The sequence below is a fragment of the Ambystoma mexicanum genome, chromosome 14, assembly GCF_040938575.1.
Source record: "Ambystoma mexicanum isolate Mex_15411 chromosome 14, UKY_AmexF1_1, whole genome shotgun sequence".
NCBI classification, from domain to species: domain Eukaryota; kingdom Metazoa; phylum Chordata; class Amphibia; order Caudata; family Ambystomatidae; genus Ambystoma; species Ambystoma mexicanum.
In genome coordinates, this window is record NC_090940.1 from 169,994,895 (window position 1) to 170,014,821 (window position 19,927).

Consider the following 19,927-nt stretch of genomic DNA (forward strand, 5'->3'; position numbering starts at 1 on the left):
CGTGGAGGGTGTAGAGGGAACAGCTGGGAGGACCCACACGGCCAATTCACGTGTGGGACTCCCCGGCACCCCCGAAATACACGTAGGCTGCTGGATTCGCGTGTGGAATTTTCCACGCACCCGGAGTACACGTACCCTGCTGAAATTGCATGTGGAACTTCACGCGCACACCGAAATACACGTACCCTGCTGGTATCGCGTGTGGAAGTTCACGCGGACCCATAATACACGTACCCTGATGGAATCGCGTGTGAGACTACCCGCGCAACCCTGGAATACACGTACCCTGCTGGTATTGCGTGTGGAAGTTCACGTGGACCCGTAATACACGTACCCTGATGGAATCGCGTGTGAGATTACCCGCGCACCCCTGGAATACACGTACACAGGCAAATCGCACGGCTCGGGGGTGGGGGTGCAGGGAGACAGGAGTGGGGGCCTGGTGGAGGGTGCCCCTGGATGCTGGGGGGTGCGGGTGCAGGGGGACAGGAGTGGGGGCCTGGTGAAGGGTGCCCTACAGTGCTGGGGGGTGGGGGTGCAGGGGGACATGAGTGGGGGCCTGGTGGAGGGTGCCCCTGGATGCAGGGGGGTGGGGGTGCAGGGGGACAGGAATGGTGGCCTGGTGGAGGGTGCCCCTGGATGCAGGGGGTGGGGGTGCAGGGGGACAGGAGTGGGGGCCTGGTGAAGGGTACCCCTGGATGCAAGGGGGTGGGGGTGCAGGGGGACAGGAGTGGGGGCCTGGTGGAGGGTGCCCTACAGTGCTGGGGGTGGGGGTGCAGGGGGACAGGAGTGGGGGCCTGGTGGAGGGTGCCCTACAGTGCTGGGGGGTGGGGGTGCAGGGGGACAGGAGTGGGGGCCTGGTGGAGGGTGCCCCTGGATGCAGGGGGGTGGGGGTGCAGGGAGACAGGAGTGGGGGCCTGGTGGAGGGTGCCCCTGATGCAGGGGGGTGGGGGTGCAGGGGGACAGGAATGGGGGCCTGGTGAAGGGTACCCCTGGATGCAAGGGGGTGGGGGTGCAGGGGGACAGGAGTGGGGGCCTGGTGGACGGTGCCCCTGGATGCAGGGGGCTGGGGGTGCAGGGGGACAGGAGTGGGGGCCTGGTGGAGGGTGCCCTACAGTGATGGGGGTGGGGGTGCAGGGAGACAGGAGTGGGGGCCTGGTGGAGGGTGCCCCTGGATTCAGGGGGGTGGGGGTGCATGGGGACATGAGTGGAGGCCTGGTGGAGGGTGCCCCTGGATGCAGGGGGGTGGGAGTGCAGGGGGACAGGAGTGGGGGTCTGGTGGATGGTGCCCCTGGATGCAAGGGAGTGGGGGTGCAGGGGAACAGGAGTGGGGGCCTGGTGGAGGGTGCCCCTGGATGCAGGGGGGTGGGGTGCAGGGGGACAGGAGTGGGGGCCTGGTGGAGGGTGCCCTACAGTGCTGGGGGGTGGGGGTGCAGGGGGACATGAGTGGGGGCCTGGTGGAGGGTGCCCCTGGATGCAGGGGGTGGGCGTGCAGGGGGACAGGAGTGGGGGCCTGGTGGAGGGTGCCCCTGGATGCAGGGGGCTGGGGGTGCAGGGGGACAGGAGTGGGGGCCTGGTGGAGGGTGCCCTACAGTGATGGGGGGTGGGGGTGCAGGGAGACAGGAGTGGGGGCCTGGTGGAGGGTGCCCCTGGATTCAGGGGGGTGGGGGTGCATGGGGACATGAGTGGAGGCCTGGTGGAGGGTGCCCCTGGATGCAGGGGGGTGGGAGTGCAGGGGGACAGGAGTGGGGGTCTGGTGGATGGTGCCCCTGGATGCAAGGGAGTGGGGGTGCAGGGGAACAGGAGTGGGGGCCTGGTGGAGGGTGCCCCTGGATGCAGGGGGGTGGGGTGCAGGGGGACAGGAGTGGGGGCCTGGTGGAGGGTGCCCTACAGTGCTGGGGGGTGGGGGTGCAGGGGGACATGAGTGGGGGCCTGGTGGAGGGTGCCCCTGGATGCAGGGGGTGGGCGTGCAGGGGGACAGGAGTGGGGGCCTGGTGGAGGGTGCCCTACAGTGCTGGGGGGTGGGGGTGTAGGGGGACAGGAGTGGGGGCCTGGTGGAGGGTGCCCCTGGATGCAGGGGGTGGGGGTGCAGGGGGACAGGAGTGGGGGCCTGGTGAAGGGTACCCCTGGATGCAAGGGGGTGGGGGTGCTGGGGGACAGGAGTGGGGGCCTGGTGGAGGGTGCCCTACAGTGCTGGGGGTGGGGGTGCAGGGGGACAGGAGTGGGGGCCTGGTGGAGGGTGCCCTACAGTGCTGGGGGGTGGGGGTGCAGGGGGACAGGAGTGGGGGCCTGGTGGAGGGTGCCCCTGGATGCAGGGGGGTGGGGGTGCAGGGAGACAGGAGTGGGGGCCTGGTGGAGGGTGCCCCAGATGCAGGGGGGTGGGGGTGCAGGGAGACAGGAGTGGGGGCCTGGTGGAGGGTGCCCCTGGATGCAGGGGGGTGGGGGTGCTGGGAGACAGGAGTGGGGCCCTGGTGGAGGGTGCCCCTGGATGCTGGGGGTGGGGGTGCAGGGAGACATGCGTTGGTGGGCAGTAGTGCAAGGTGACATGTGGGTTGTCTGGGGGGCATGGCCATGGTGGATGGGCTACCTGCGGGACATGTGCAGGGGTGCAGGGTAGTCCCCTGTGGTGTGGGCCGCCTGCAGGGGCCGTGGAGGGTGTAGAGGGAACAGCTGGGAGGACCCACACGGCCAATTCACGTGTGGGACTCCCCGGCACCCCCGAAATACACGTAGGCTGCTGGATTCGCGTGTGGAATTTTCCACGCACCCGGAGTAGACGTACCCTGCTGAAATTGCGTGTGGAACTTCACGCGCACACCGAAATACACGTACCCTGCTGGTATCGCGTGTGGAAGTTCACGCGGACCCATAATACACGTACCCTGATGGAATCGCGTGTGAGACTACCCGCGCAACCCTGGAATACACGTACCCTGCTGATATTGCGTGTGGAAGTTCACGTGGACCCGTAATACACGTACCCTGATGGAATCGCGTGTGAGATTACCCACGCACCCCTGGAATACACGTACACAGGCAAATCGCACGGCTGGGGGGTGCGGGTGCAGGGAGACAGGAGTGGGGGCCTGGTGGAGGGTGCCCCTGGATGCTGGGGGGTGCGGGTGCAGGGGGACAGCAGTGGGGGCCTGGTGAAGGGTGCCCTACAGTGCTGGGGGGTGGGGGTGCAGGGGGACATGAGTGGGGGCCTGGTGGAGGGTGCCCCTGGATGCAGGGGGGTGGGGGTGCAGGGGGACAGGAGTGGTGGCCTGGTGGAGGGTGCCCCTGAATGCAGGGGGTGGGGGTGCAGGGGGACAGGAGTGGGGGCCTGGTGAAGGGTACCCCTGGATGCAAGGGGGTGGGGGTGCAGGGGGACAGGAGTGGGGGCCTGGTGGAGGGTGCCCTACAGTGCTGGGGGTGGGGGTGCAGGGAGACAGGAGTGGGGGCCTGGTGGAGGGTGCCCTACAGTGCTGGGGGGTGGGGGTGCAGGGGGACAGGAGTGTGGGCCTGGTGGAGGGTGCCCCTGGATGCAGGGGGGTGGGGGTGCAGGGAGACAGGAGTGGGGGCCTGGTGGAGGGTGCCCCTGATGCAGGGGGTGGGGGTGCAGGGAGACAGGAGTGGGGGCCTGGTGGAAGGTGCCCCTGGATGCAGGGGGGTGGGGGTGCTGGGAGACAGGAGTGGGGGCCTGGTGGAGGGTGCCCCTGGATGCAGGGGGGTGGGGGTGCTGGGAGACAGGAGTGGGGCCCTGGTGGAGGGTGCCCTTGGATGCTGGGGGGTGGGGGTGCAGGGAGACATGCGTTGGTGGGCAGTAGTGCAAGGTGACATGTGGGTTGTCTGGGGGGCATGGCCATGGTGGATGGGCTGCCTGCAGGACATGTGCAGGGGTGCAGGGTAGTCCCCTGTGGTGTGGGCCGCCTGCAGGGGCCGTGGAGGGTGTAGAGGGAACAGCTGGGAGGACCCACATGGCCAATTCACGTGTGGGACTCCCCGGCACCCCCGAAATACACGTAGGCTGCTGGATTCGCGTGTGGAATTTTCCACGCACCCGGAGTACACGTACCCTGCTGAAATTGCGTGTGGAACTTCACGCGCACACCGAAATACACGTACCCTGCTGGTATCGCATGTGGAAGTTCACCGGACCCATAATACACGTACCCTGATGGAATCGCGTGTGAGACTACCCGCGCAACCCTGGAATACACGTACCCTGCTGGTATCGCGTGTGGAAGTTCACGCAGACCCGTAATACACGTACCCTGATGGAATCGCGTGTGAGATTACCCGCGCACCCCTGGAATACACGTACACAGGCAAATCGCACGGCTGGGGGGTGGGGGTGCAGGGAGACAGGAGTGGGGGCCTTGTGGAGGGTGCCCCTGGATGCAGGGGGGTGGGGGTGCAGGGGGACAGGAGTGGGGGCCTGGTGAAGGGTGCCCTACAGTGCTGGGTGGTGGGGGTGAAGGGGGACATGAGTGGGGGCCTGGTGGAGGGTGCCCCTGGATGCAGGGGGTGGGGGTGCAGGGGGACAGGAGTGGGGGCCTGGTGGAGGGTGCCCTACAGTGCTGGGGGGTGGGGGTGCAGGGGGACAGGAGTGGTGGCCTGGTGGAGGGTGCCCTACAGTGCTGGGAGGTGGGGGTGCAGGGAGACCGGAGTGGGGGCCTGGTGGAGGGTGCCCCTGGATGCAGGGGGGTGGGGGTGCAGGGGACATGAGTGGGGGCCTGGTGGAGGGTGCCCCTGGATGCAGGGGGGTGGGGGTGCAGGGGGACAGGAGTGGGTGCCTGGTGGAGGGTGCCCCTGGATGCAGGGGGGTGGGGGTGCAGGGAGACAGGAGTGGGGGCCTGGTGGAGGGTGCCCCTGATGCAGGGGGTGGGGGTGCAGGGAGACAGGAGTGGGGGCCTGGTGGAAGGTGCCCCTGGATGCAGGGGGGTGGGGGTGCTGGGAGACAGGAGTGGGGGCCTGGTGGAGGGTGCCCCTGGATGCTGGGGGGTGGGGGTGCAGGGAGACATGCGTTGGTGGGCAGTAGTGCAAGGTGACATGTGGGTTGTCTGGGGGGCATGGCCATGGTGGATGGGCTGCCTGCAGGACATGTGCAGGGGTGCAGGGTAGTCCCCTGTGGTGTGGGCCGCCTGCAGGGGCCGTGGAGGGTGTAGAGGGAACAGCTGGGAGGACCCACATGGCCAATTCACGTGTGGGACTCCCCGGCACCCCCGAAATACACGTAGGCTGCTGGATTCGCGTGTGGAATTTTCCACGCACCCGGAGTACACGTACCCTGCTGAAATTGCGTGTGGAACTTCACGCGCACACCGAAATACACATACCCTGCTGGTATCGCATGTGGAAGTTCACCGGACCCATAATACACGTACCCTGATGGAATCGCGTGTGAGACTACCCGCGCAACCCTGGAATACACGTACCCTGCTGGTATCGCGTGTGGAAGTTCACGCAGACCCGTAATACACGTACCCTGATGGAATCGCTTGTGAGATTACCCGCGCACCCCTGGAATACACGTACACAGGCAAATCGCACGGCTGGGGGGTGGGGGTGCAGGGAGACAGGAGTGGGGGCCTTGTGGAGGGTGCCCCTGGATGCAGGGGGGTGGGGGTGCAGGGGGACAGGAGTGGGGGCCTGGTGAAGGGTGCCCTACAGTGCTGGGGGGTGGGGGTGCAGGGGGACATGAGTGGGGGCCTGGTGGAGGGTGCCCCTGGATGCAGGGGGTGGGGGTGCAGGGGGACAGGAGTGGGGGCCTGGTGGAGGGTGCCCTACAGTGCTGGGGGGTGGGGGTGCAGGGGGACAGGAGTGGTGGCCTGGTGGAGGGTGCCCTACAGTGCTGGGAGGTGGGGGTGCAGGGAGACAGGAGTGGGGGCCTGGTGGAGGGTGCCCCTGGATGCAGGGGGGTGGGGGTACAGGGGACATGAGTGGGGGCCTGGTGGAGGGTGCCCCTGGATGCAGGGGGGTGGGGGTGCAGGGGGACAGGAGTGGGTGCCTGGTGGAGGGTGCCCCTGGATGCAGGGGGGTGGGGGTGCAGGGGGACATGAGTGGGGGCCTGGTGGAGGGTGCCCCTGGATGCAGCGGGGTGGGGGTGCAGGGGGACAGGAGTGGGGTCCTGGTGGAGGGTGCCCCTGGATGCAGGGGGGTGGGGGTGCAGGGGGACATGAGTGGGGGCCTGGTGGAGGGTGCCCCTGGATGCAGGGGGGTGGGGGTGCTGGGAGACATGAGTGGGGGCCTGGTGGAGGGTTCCCCTGGATGCTGGGGGGTGGGGGTGCTGGGAGACATGCGTTGGTGGGCAGTAGTGCAAGGTGACATGTCGGTTGGATGGGGGGCATGGCCATGGTGGATGGGCTGCCTGCGGGACATGTGCAAGGGTGCAGGGTAGTCCCCTGTGGTGTGGGCCGCCTGCAGGGGCCGTGGAGGGTGTAGAGGGAACAGCTGGGAGGACCCACACGGCCAATTCACATGTGGGACTCCCCGGCACCCCCGAAATACATGTAGGCTTCTGGATTTGCGTGTGGAATTTTCCGCGCACCAGGAGTACACGTACACTGCTGAAATTGCTTGTGGAACTTCACGCGCACAACGAAATACACGTACCCTGCAAATTTGTGTGTGAAACTTCCCACGCACCCCGGAATACATGTGCCCAGGCCAATCGCGTGTGGAACTTCCCGCGAACCCCGTAATACACGCACACGCTATTTTTCACACAGCGGGTGTCCGTGTTTGTCGGTACCCCTTTGCACCTCATTTGTCCTGGAGGGCCACTGTATGGATCATTCATCATAGCTGTATATGGGTGCTTTTTGTTAGCGCACATTTTGGCGCACATTTATTTCAGGCGCAGGGACGCTACCGCCTGCTTTCTTGTGGCGTACTTGTTTGGCCCTGTGCGCGTCTTTGCCTGTGCGCTGGTTTGCCCTATTCGATTCCATGAATACGAGTTGTAGGCGAGCATGTGGGCGTTCCGCGCACTTGCCTCCTGTACTTCCCCTGTGACGCCCATATTTTCACTCGTTGTTCCCCATTCCGAGTGTTACGCCCCGTGTTCCGCCTACTTTTGTAATGTGTGCCGCGCTATGTGCGATTTCGCAGCGGCCGTGGCGCACGCCGTTGGATGACCTGTGCGCCGCACACTTTTTCAGCGCACATCCAATTTTTTTCTCACGCGCGGACTTCCATGAATCGATGTGCGCTGGTTTCCCTGCGATTTTCGCACTTTTACTGCGAATCGCACGTTTTGGCACCTCTGCGCAGGAATTTTCGGCGCACATTAATTCCATGAATCGGCCTGTAAATTTATTGAAATGTTGAGAATTCATCCAAAACAATAAGAAACTTATTTTTTTACTGCATTCGTGATCTGGTGAGACAAATGCCACCCAATGCCAGCGTTAGCTAATCTTTGGCAAGAGAGAACTGTTTACTAAAGTTATTGATACATGTTTAAAAAAGAGTGTTATGCCAGAATACAATGAATAAAACAAGACTAAAGCAAAGCTCCCAAGTTTCCGGTGGAAATGTGTGAGAAGCATCCAGTCCTGATTTGTTTCCCTTTGGATTCTGGGACTTGTAGTTTTTCTTTGCCATTTGATATTTAGGAAAACTACAAGCCCCAGAATTCCAAGCAGAAACAGGACTGGTCGACGTACTTACGCATGGCCATGGGAAATTTAAGAGCCCCGCTGAGGGTGTTCCTCACAATTGGGATAAGACAACTTCTGTGCTCTTCCTGCAAAACTTGAAACTACAGGTAGAGTTTGCGTCACCACCCGGGTCCCACGCAATCCAGTCCTAGACAGAATGCCTTTTTAACAATAGATGCATTCTATTGTCGTCTGGAATGTCTTCAATGAAACGAAGTCCACTTCTGCCAATGTTTTGTTTCTGTGCTGGCCAGGATGATGAGAATTGGGAGCGACCAACCATGCACCATGGCTGCTGCTTGCCTCTCCATTTGAAAGATGGCCTTACCTTTAGAGAGCAGGTGGTGGTGTGTTAGGCTCTTGTGGTTTTTTTAAGGAATGCTTTTGCAATTCTCTGCCTCAAGCACCAATAGCGTGAGTGCAGTGCGGTCTGTGCGAACATGCCCCGGTCTCCTGGCAGGCACTCCACGCCACGCCAGAATAGGAAGACGCTATAGGTCGGTGCCCGTACTATTTTTACTCTTCTTGGCTGAGGGAGGGCACCACACACAACAGCACTCGCACACCATCTGCGGATATAAAGTTACCCCCGCGTTCCTGCCTTGCAGGGGGGAGAGTCCAAGCGCCGGTGCAGACCGAGGAGACACCACGACGGCGGCGGGCCGGGACTTTGCCACCTGGATTTCTTAAAAACACGAGGCCTCCCCCCATTTGAGAGACCAGCCCTGCAGTTCCTGCCATCGCTCGCAGCTGCTCTCCTAACCGCTGCGTGCTTGTGAAATCATTTTGGGGGAAGCACAGGCAGGAAGGAAGATTTCTTCTTTTTAAATTACAGGGGTTGGGGGTAGGGCATTGTTTTTCGAGAAATAGCTTTCGGCGAGTGCTCACTATTTTAAAGGGTGATATTTTAAAATGGCTATAGCCTAAGTTATAGCATCATTTTTAGGGTTGAAAAAGTACATATTGTGGATGTAGCAAGGTGGTTGCATTAGGAGAGGAACTCCATGTTTATGAGGGCAGGGGGTGTTGATTGCATTATTTTGGGGAGTGGGGCAGGATAAGGTGGTTTTTCATGGGCAGGGGCTTGCTTTTAGGGACATACTGTTTCTTTTTTTTATTTAAGAAGGTGGGCTTTGGAAAGGTCGGCATTGTTTGTCCTTTTATTTTCGAAGTGGCTTTTAGAAAGGGCTCAGCTCTCTTTTGAGGGGTAAACACCTTTTTTGAGTGGAGGGGGAAGCTTGGCTTGGGCAGTGCTGTAAGTTGGAGGGCAAGGACATCTGCCTTTAGAACAGTCCTCTCTGGGCTCGCCATGCCTTCAGCCATCATCCCGGCGGTGGCCCAGGAGACTGGCGCAGGCCCGATCCCTGCGCAGAATATGGGCACTGAAGCGGGCCCGGTGGGAGGAGCAAGCGCCCCAGGAGGCATCTTAGCGGCCATCCTCAGCCGCAACCAGCCCATCAAACGCCGGGAGAGGACCTTCGAGGAGCTACTGAACAAGTGCCTGGAAAGGAAGACCCTGTACCAGGACCCAGAGTTCCCGGCTAATGACAGCTCACTCTTCTTCAGCCAAAGGTTCCCTATCAACTTTGAGTGGAAGAGGCCGGCGGTGAGTGTATGCGGCGGGCGGATGGGTAATGGAGGGTAATGGAGGGTGCATGCTCAGGTCTGATGACCAACCAACCAACAGCAAACGTTTCCACACCTATAGGATGCTAGACTGATGCGCCCCGTTGCACGCAGGGTTGATCTGATGTTGGTCAATGTACCCGTTACTCAGTCATTACCTCTACACCTAGTATCTACAACTTTGTCCATCATACCCAACATTAAACCGACAAGCTCCACTATATCCAACTTTACACTGAATAGTACCACAGTACTAAAAATGAGTCCTACTTTACCGAGCATTGAACCCACAAGTGCCGCTGTGCCCAACAATACACTCACAAGCCCTGCGGTACCCAAAACGAGACCCACAAACTCCATCACACCCACCATTAGTCCCACCATCTCCAACATATGACCCACAAGCCTCACCACTCCCAATATTTGAACACAAGCCTCACCGCCCCTAACCTTGAATCCACCAGGTGCGACACACCAAACGTGAGAATAGCACTGCCCGGAGCTTCTGGCATTCACATGACTGGCTCTTTATGCAAAGCGGCGACCTACAGCAGTTCGGGCCAGAATGCTGATTAGCACAAGGGGGGTCTTCTGTGGTGATGCAGAGGCTTTAAAAATTATACAAAATACTTAAGGTTTTCCCGCTTGTTTAGAAATGGCAACACAAGGATTTTCCTCACATTGTTTTGACTCTGGTTCCATAATATCATAAACGCATGGCCAGGCTCCACATCATACAGTATCCGACTGTAAATCACACCATCAATAGCCAGATTGACCGCAACAGATACTAATCCAAAAAGGTCTACAGCCATCAGCATTACCATGATGGCCATTAAAAGTACAGTTTTATGTAAAAGCTTCCATAGCAGACAGAATTACAGTAATGTTTTGTTTATTGTAAATTGTTTCTTTTTTTTAAACAAAGCTATCCAATTGTAATATTATATCACAATGAAAAAGAAACATAAAACAGAAGAGAATTCCGTACAAGCAAGTAAATGTAATACAAAACGAAAACCCTATTTGAGGGCTTTAAAAAATTCTAGCCCAGAGTCTTCCCCGAAACAAGCATTGGCAATGCCAATAGTGTTGGCGTTTACTGTAGTTCTTTGCTTTTTGCATTTATAGGTGCGAGGAGGAAAGGACACATTTTTCAAAGGAGGATTCGATAAAGGGTGCAGACGGGCAATAGAATGAGAAGGGGAATAGAACAAAAGAGGAAGCCACCGAGAGAGCGCACCATTGATGATGAGCAAGAGAAATACGAGCGAGAAAGAGTGAGAGTGCGGTAGAGAAAGTTGTTAGGCTGGGTCACATGGGAGTAGTGAGAGATGGGTATTTAAAGAGAGTTGGGTGGGGTAGGGTTTATTGGTGGGGTAGAGAGAGGGGCTAGATTCTGTGGGGACAGAGAGAGTGGGGTGGGTGAGAGTAGGGTGGGGTAGAGGGAGTGTAGGTAGGGTGGGTAAGTGGGGGTAGGGTGGGTGGGGGCGGAGAGAGTAGGGTGGGGTAGAGGGAGTAGAGGTTGGGTGGGTGGGGGCTAGAGATAGTGTGGTAAGGAGATAGTGTGGCTTTCAGGTACTTTTGAGCCTCATAGTGGTTTTTTTTCCGGAAAGTATCAGGGTGTGTAGTCCGACATTTGGAACGGGAAAAGCAAAACGACATATTCCCCAATGTAAAATGCATAACAAGGTGGGTTGGGGGAAAACTTGTATGAGCATAGCAGGTTGAGGATACGCATTTAGTGCATTGGTACAATTTAGGTTTAATCACTACGTCGTGCAGACACCAACGGCCTTCAGTCTTAACCACATTTACATCAGTGGACTCTCATCTGAGACGACCATAAGAGGTCTCTGTGTCTTTCTTGGGACTACCGTGTGCCATCCGTGCAGATATCGCCATTACACGGGGGATCCTCCATCAAGGCACTTGTCCTCACAACCGCTGCAAGTTTGCTGACCTGGAAGCTGCTTGGGTGTGGGCGTTCTCACCACTGGTTATCAGCACTGGGTGTGAGGCCAACTTCTCCCACTGTGGACTGGATCTGCGCTATGTGTGTGTGTGTGTATATGTGTATATATAATGAAAACACTGCGGCGGTGCATAAAAAATGGTGTTTCACTGTTTGGGAGACGGTGCATAACATTTTCTTTCATTGTGACACCACAGCCTTTTTTAACCAAATTGATCAGATTCCATGGAATGACAACTATCTCTTAGTAGCACTTCACATTGTCTTGCTATATACTTGCATTTCTCACCAACAAGGAATTGAAGCAGTGAAGCGATATCTCTCAACGAGTTCCTTAGGCTACCATGATCACTCACAAATGCTGCTCGATATGTTATCTTTCTGCCTGACACATAATACCTCCATGTTCGATGGGCAATTTATAATCAAATATGCAGTACCGCCATGGTCACCACAGTCACCCCTACATTTGCTAACCTGTATATGGGTGCATGGGAGATTAAACTATTTGCCTGTGATGACAAGAATATCCATACAGACAACTTAATTTTACGGTGTAGATACATCGACGATCTTTTTATTCTTTGGGACGGCACAGAGGCAGAATGGCTGAAATTATTTCAGGTACTCAACATGGATCAAAACAACTTGAAATTTACTGAACACCATGATAGAGTGGAGGTGGTCTACCTAGACATCGAAGTCAAGATAGTGAATGGGACGATCACGGCAGAACTACATCGAAAAGCCATTACAAATTCAGTTGTACACGCCACTAGTGCGCAACCAACTTGTGTCAAGAACAGCATACCGTATTGTGAGATTTTACGCATTAAACGCAACTGCAGCGAAAAATAAATATGGGTGAAAAATGCCAAGATGGCAGCCACCAGATTCCATGTCAGAGGATACCAGAAAGAGACTTTCAACAAGGCCTATGATAAGAGCTTTGGCCAATCCAGAAATTATATTTTCACTAAGAGGAGATCCCAAAGTCTGAAATCTAAAAAGAAGGAAAAAATTATTATTCATTACTACGTTCAACCAAGGAGCCAATGAAGTGTGAAAAATTCTGGAAAAACACTGGGATTTTTTTGAAAAGAGACAAAGACATCTGTCACCACATACAAGCTAATGCGACTGTCACGTTCAGAAAATCGCCATTGATACAGTCCAAACTATCACGTCTGTTCCAATCCATCACTGCTGCCAGCTGGCACATAAATCAATCTCCAGGATTTTACACCTACTCGAAATGTAAAACATGTCATTTTGGAATCAATACCAAGATGTATATCCATCCACGTACAGGGAAGGAGATTGTAATTAAAGTTACCACCTGCTCTACACAGTTCATCATATATGTCATCTCCTGCAAATGCAACCTGTGGTACATAGTACCAAACTCGAGGTGAAACACCGAATTTTACAGCATCTAAGAGCGATTAAGAACCGGGACATGGCTTACCCGTTGGTAAACATTGCGAGGAAGTACGGCAGGGAGACATCTCCTCCCTCATGTGTTTTGCGATCGATATCATAAATGTACACCCAAGAGGAGGAAACAGAATAATGAAGTTGAGACAAACAGAGTGACGCTATATAGTAGTTTATAACACCAAGTCTCCATCTGGACAGAATAAGAATGAAGAGCTGTATACTTTTGTGGGAAAATGGAGATCACAACTAGATCACATGCTCACAAGCATATCCTTAATTTGAAACATACTGATGGAATAGACATGGACCAATCGGGGGATCATCTAGGGTTTTTGAGACCTCCAATATGGGCGATTGGACACTTTCAGGGTTCTGTCATTTAATGCAATCGCTATTCCATTGCAGTTGAATTGTAATATTTTAATGTGTTTATGCTCACTCTCTTTCTCGCTCTGTTACGTACAGTGTATAGTCAGGCCTTTGACTTACTTACTGGTCCCTACTCCACATGGGTATCACTTGTACACGTATAACAGTTCCAAGGACCAAACCTCAAGATGGTTTGTCAAAATGAGTCATTAGTAGGGCCCTATCGAATCTGACACGAGACACAAGGACAAATGGTATTTCACCATCTAAAGATGATTACCTCAGGCACGTACATTTAAACAACAGTACGTATACAACATTGACGCATGCAACACTGAACGCATAAAGCACTTTGCATCATAGTTCCCTTTGTTGTCAGACATACACAAATAACTCTGTTTAGAACCCGTGTCATTGGACTAACTTACAGCGTCCACTAGGACTGTATTGTCACAATGTCACCAGTTTGGACAAAGGTCCTTTTGGACTTGACTTTCATAGATCAAGATCTTAAAAAAACCATACACTCTTTGTACATTTTAACAATTCAGCGCTTCAAGGGAAATCTAATATATGGGTCAGAACTATTTGCACAGCGGGTCACATTTTAATTGGGACACAGGCATTCGCACAGCACATGACACTTAACATTATATCTACATATGTGACTTGGAGAGTTAGTTTAACGAACTAATGGGCTCCCAGATGCACAGTGCAAGATCTCCACATCGGACAATTCAGAGACCTACATTAAAGTTAAACATCTATGCTACTATTGTTGCACAGCAGGTTGCACTTTACACTGTGTCGCTATACGTGTCATCCATCTAGTATTGGTTTTTTATTCATGTAAATGATATGAGATACATTATGTCGTTATTGTCTCTAGTGCACCTAGCACCTTATCATGTCCCATTTTCAATAAGCAAAGTCACGACTAGATGTAATCATTTTAATATATATCAGCACTTTAGGTAAAAGCATGGCGTGCTTAATAGACAATCCCGTTCCAAGATGCTGGCTAGTAATGACCATACTAGAAACCGCGCCATCTTCATTTGCACAACACGTTGCACTTTTTATTGTATGTCTAATGATACAACTACACAGTATCGGCGTTCCATTTGTGCAAACGGGATGGGCTAATTATGTTATCTTTGTCTCCACTGCATTTAGCACTTTATCATGTTTTACCATTAATACGTAAAGTTATGATCAGATGTAGAAACATGGTGTGCTCTTTTGATAATTATGTTCCAAGATGTCGGGCACTAATGACCATACTAGAAACTGTGTACCATTGTAGACCCTTTCCGGCAGCAACACCGAAAAGGGACTGGTCCTGTCATGTAAATACGACCTGCGTGCATTGTACTCACTCAAACCCGAACTCGCCCACATTTGTCCACCAAGCTTTGTGAATAAAAGACACTATTTTGCCGCTGCTGAGGGAATCACTCTGATTTTTGGAAATATTACTTGTATGCCGCTGTACCTTTTTGATTGCTTCGCAGTCCCATTTTTTTTTTTTCATATATTACACGGCCCGCGGTAGCGGCCATGTAGTTATGGTTAAGTTGCCAAACCTATAGGAAGAGCACTTTTTGGGCGGCTTATAACTTCGCTCCCCTTGGACGAATCCTCACCAAACTTTGTAAAAAAAAGTATATGGCCCACTCTGAATTTCTTTGCAAAGTTATGGGGGCCCAAAATGTCTTTTTTTTTCCCATAGACTGAATGGAGAAAAAAACTTTGCTCATGCCTACAGCACAAACCGCTGCATGGATTTTCACCAAATTTGCGCCAGGAGTGGCGGCTTGGTCCCACAAGCGTGCTTTTGTAAATTTGGTGGAAATCCGTCAAGTCATTTATTTTAAAACGACCAAAAAGTAGGTCTACATTTTTTAAAATATATATATATATATATATCTCACAACAGCGCTGAATAAAGTTGATGTTTCACTGTTTGGGAGACGGTGGATAACACTTTCTTTCATTGTGACCGAGAACGCAAACAACGCCACTACGTTCAGGATCAGTAACGCAAGAAAAAGTCGGCTTGAAAACAGATCACTCCGCATTGACCAGAGTTTAAGTGATAAAAAGCATTGCTGCATACAAATGAAAAGAATAATGGCCATATACTTAAGTGCAGTAATTTTACTCGTACTTCGAAGCTTGCACAGCTTCCACAACAACAGCAGCAGGCCTCCAAACGTGAGCAAGAGGTTGTCAGCCCAAATGGTGCTTTGCCCATTTCATTGCCACGCACTGCAAGTTGCCATGGCAACACCACACACTGCCTCCCTTTCTCCATTTATGCCCTCTTTTTCGATTTCCAATACAATGTTTTAGTGATTAGGTGGCTTACGCCACCAAAGCACCAAAACCAAAAGACAGATATAAAATGTTTAAAATACGGTAGCCAAAATGTTCTCTTGGCTGACTCAGAATTAACTTTTTGTATTCATTACATTTCATATAGCGCTTTAAAGCAAAGTGCTTCACATAAAATAACAAGAATACAATAGGTACAATGATCCAAAACATGAAGAACAGTAAGTAGAACAATTTGCCGAGGTAATTAGATTAAGAGCCAGGGTAGGGGAACTAGGGGAGGGAGTAGTAGAGAGCTGTCAGGAGGGAGATTGAAGAAGGTGGGATTTTAAGGAGGAGCGGAAGGAAGTGTATCAAGACAGAGTGTATAGGGAGAGGAAAAGAGTTCCAATGGAGAGGGGCAAGGAGCTGGAAAGATCGGAAGGGGCACAAGGAGGGGGTGGGACAGTGAGTAGGAAGTGGTCAGTAGAATGGACCGGGCGAAAGGGAGAGTAGAAAGAGAGGAGGGAGGAGAGGTAGGGGGGTGGGCAAGATCATGAATAGAAGACAAGACAGAGGAAGTTGAATTTGAGTTGGGAGTGAAAGGAAAGCCAACCAAGAGAGGAAAGCGCAGAGGGGATGGAGTCGTGAGGAGAAAGGGAGCAAAGAGTGCGAATTGCAGAGTGGTAGAGGGATTTGAGGGGGACATATGAGAGGCGGGGAGGCCAAAGAGGAGAGCTGAGCAGTAGAAGAGACGAGGGAAGAAATTAAGAGTTTGGTGGCGTGGAAGGTGAGGGAGGAACAGATTTTACGAACATTGTAGAGATGGAAGCGACGAGCACAGGAAGTGAGAGAGATGTGGTGAGTAAAGGAGCGGTTGGAGTTGAAGTGGAGGCCTAAGTTGCAGGCAGAGGCAGAAAAGGGGAGATGGGCAGGAGGAAAGAGGATAGAAGGAGGGGGATAAGGCGGAGGAAAGGTGTTGGCGGGAAGGAATACGACTTTGGATTTGTCCGTGTTTAGGGTGAGAAAGTGGGAGGACATCCAGTTTTTAATAGCAGTGAGACAGGAAGAGAGTTTGAGGTGGATGTCGGGAGTGAAGGAAGAGAAGGAGAGGAAGATCTGGGTGTCATCAGCGCACAAATGGTAGGAGATACCAAAGGAAGAGATGATTGGAGCTAGAAAGGTGGTATAAAGTGAGAAAAGGAAAGGGCCAAGCACAGAGCCTTGGGGAACACCAAAGTCAAGGGAGTGTGTAGGGGAGGAGCGGCTGCCCCAAGAGATGGCAAAGGAGCGGTCGGAAAGGTAGGAGGAAAACCAGGTGAGGACAGAGCCTTTGAGACCAAAGGAGGAGAGAGTTTTGCGGAGTAAGGGGTGATCAACAGTGTCAAAGGTGGCAGAGAGGTTAAGGAGAATGATGATGGAAGAGTGTTTGGAGTAGCAAGCAGTAAGGAGGGAATTGAGAATGGAGATGAGCGGTTTCAGTGGAATGTTTGGGGCGAAATCCAGATTGGGTAGGGGGAGAAGAGAGGTTAGAGACAAATGCTAAGAGTTGGGAATAGACTAGACGTTCCAGCAGCCTAGAGAGGAATGGTAAAAGAGAGATGAGACGAAAGTTGGAGACCAGAAGGGGGTTAGCAGAGGGTATTTTCAGGATAGGGATGATGGTAGTGTGTTTGAAGGCTGAGGGAAAGGTGGCGGTGGTTAGACAGATTTTAAAGAAAGAGGTAAGGTATGAGGAGAGGTGGATTTTGGGAATCAGAGGGGTGGGAAGTGGATCGGAGGTGGCAGCAGTGGGGTGAGTTTTAGATAAGAGGAGGGATACATCGGAGTGAGTGACGGATGAAATTAGACATGGAAGAGGATGGGGTGGTGAGAGATGGGGGAGGAGGAGAGTAAGAGGGGGAGTGTAGAATGTTTTGTCGTAGGTGAGTTTCTTAGAGGAGAATAAGTCAGCGGAGTCAGAGGGAGAAAGAGGCAAGGCGGTAGAGTGGTCAGGAGTGGGAGGGGAGAGAAGAAGAGTACGGGTTTGGAAGATACATCGAGGGTGAGAGGATGGAGAGTGGAGAAGGTTAGAGAAGTTGGATCGTTTGGCTCACCTAAGGCAGGAATCATAGAGGGAGTGATAAGAGAAGTAGGAGGCTTGGTTTGCTGGTGAGCAGTGTTTAAGCCAACGTCTTTTAAGGCGTTGGGGAAAGCAGTACATTGACAGCAGATGAGAGGAAAGCCAGGGTTGGGAGGGTCTGCGGGAGGGGCAAAAGAGGGAGAGAGGGTATTGTTGATCAAGGCTGGAGTAGAGGGAGGAGGATAGAGTGTATAAAGCATCATTGGCAGAGAGAAGAAAAGGGAGGGAGGGAGGGAGTAAGGGAGGGAGGGAGGGAGGGAGAGAGGAGGTACAGGTATCATGGACGTGAGAGGGGTTAAAGTTACAGAGGTCTCGTTGAGAAAAAGAGATGGAGGAGTGGAGAGACATGGGGAGTGACTGAGAATGAGAGTAAAGATTGGTTAGAGAGATAGTTGGGCAGGGTTGAGACAGGGGAGGGGGAGAGGGAAGAGACAAAGATAAGATCAAGAGTGGAGCCAGAAGAGTGTGTAGGTGAGGTAGGGAAGGGGGTAAGAAGAACGGAGTTGAGAATTGAGAAAAGAGGGGAGGTTTGGTGGGAGGAGGAGAGATGAAGGTTACAGTCACCCGGTACAGTTAAGGAAGAGGGGATGGGAGAGAGGAGGTTATCCAGGTCATCATAGAAGGAGGTGAGGGGGCTGGGTGGGTGGTAAATAATTAGAAAGGAGATAGCGTGGGGGGGAGGTGAAGGATTTGTACAAGTATTCAAACGAGGGGAAGACGGGGAGATAAGTAGGATAGGGGGTGGACAGGCAATTAGGTTGAAAGAGAAGGCCAATGCCGCCGCCAGGGCCAGTAGGGCGGTGGACAGGAGTAAAGGAGGAGGAGGATGTGAGAGAAGCAGGTACTGTAAAGTTGAAGGGATGGATCCAGGTTTTGGTAATACATAGGAATTGAAGATTTAGCCGTAGAAACAGCTACCGTTTTGTTACAGAGAGATCTTGCATTCCAAAGGGCGATGCTGAAGATGCAGGAAGGTTCAACGATGGGAGGGTAGATGTGGTTGGGGCGGTGAGTTAGGGTAGAAGGGTGTTGGGACGGACAGGAATGATTGGGTAGGGGAGGCAGAGGAGTTTGAGAAAGGGCAGGGAGGTGACGTGGGGGAAGGGATGGGAGAGGGGAGGTAGCCAAGTGGTTGCGAGTGGAAAGTAGGATCTTGCATGCCTGAGGAAGCAATAGGAGTGGGTGGAGGCGTAGACGAAGAGTGAGTTAGAAATGGGGTTGTGCTCAAGGATGGTGGCTAAGGTGCAGTGTTTGGCCACAGTGCCTGGTGGTTGCAGGAGGGGAGTCCACCGAGGTCACAGGTGGAAGAGACGTCGCACAGTTGCTGGGGACAGGGCAGAAGGTAGAGACAGGGAAGGTCTAGAGAGCAGCTCCACAGGAGTCTAGGAGGAGAAGTCCTTGGAGATTAGAGCACAGTGCTAAGGGAGAATAGATCAGTATCGGCCAGTGGCAGGCCCCGATGTCGCTGGATACAGGACAGGGGTGCACAACACTGGTCACAGCGGGGAGCAAGACAAGATTGGGAGTACAGCACCACAGGAGAAGGGCTTAGCTTCGACGGGAGGAGGGCCCACGTGTGGCTGGATGCAGGATTGGGGTGCCCAACACTTCGCAAAGAAGGACCAGGGACAAAGTAATCAGGCTGAGGAGCCCGACCACTGAGGAGCAGTGATCAGGCTGTGGGCTCCAGTGTGGTAAGATGCAGGATGAGAGGACAGATGATGGCTAGGGACAGAGCAGGATGTTAAGTCAGGGGAGCTCGGGGCACCCTAGGGTGGTGGGAGATGGGGTCCTGGAAGATTAGGGACACAGCACTGCAAGAGAGGAGATCAGCTGCAGCCGGTAGTAGGGCTCAGGGTGCAGGCTCACGGTGGGTGGGGGCCTGCTGGGCGCCAACCGCATTAGCTCGCGTGCCGTACTAAGGAGCTTTCAGGTCGTGCACGGGTGTGGAGATGAGCCCCAGGGGGTGTAGAAACGCGGAAGCCTGCAATAGCGTAGATGTCAGGAGCAGAGGGGTCCGGCGGCCCAAGCCAGACCAGTCGTTCGCATCGACCGGCTGACGGAACTAGAGAACAGAGCACACTCTGGTTGGGGGGCCGGCTGGGTGCCAACCGCCGTGATTCACAGGCGAGCACTGAGCTGTCAGATCCAGGTGGTGTAGAACGTAGATTCAAACACTGAACAAGATATTAGTAGCAGGAGGGCAAAGCTGCTCACATTAGTGCACTGCAGCGAACCGCTGTCTGTTCTTGTGCGGTCTTGGTATGAAGGCACAGAAGCAAGGAACACAGAAGAGCTACAGCGCTGTTGGAGCTAGCGTATGCTGCGCTGTCAGGATGTGCGTTGGTGTAGAGGTGAGCCCCAGGAGGTGTGGGACGAGGGTGCACACAATTGAGTCAGATGGCAAGAGCAGGGGGGGCATTGCGGCACAGG

The 19,927-nt window shown here is 53.9% G+C and overlaps 1 protein-coding gene across 1 annotated transcript in view; it reads left to right on the forward strand.

Moving 5' to 3' along the window:
- The first annotated feature begins 8,158 nt into the window (after positions 1 to 8,158).
- CAPN3 (calpain 3) overlaps positions 8,159 to 19,927 on the forward strand; it is a 338,459-nt gene continuing 326,690 nt past the window's right edge. Inside the window, exon 1 of the mRNA XM_069638824.1 lies at positions 8,159 to 9,252. Within this exon, the coding sequence (XP_069494925.1) occupies positions 8,956 to 9,252 (297 nt within the window). The 5' untranslated portion in view covers positions 8,159 to 8,955. The remainder of the gene's footprint in view (positions 9,253 to 19,927) is intronic.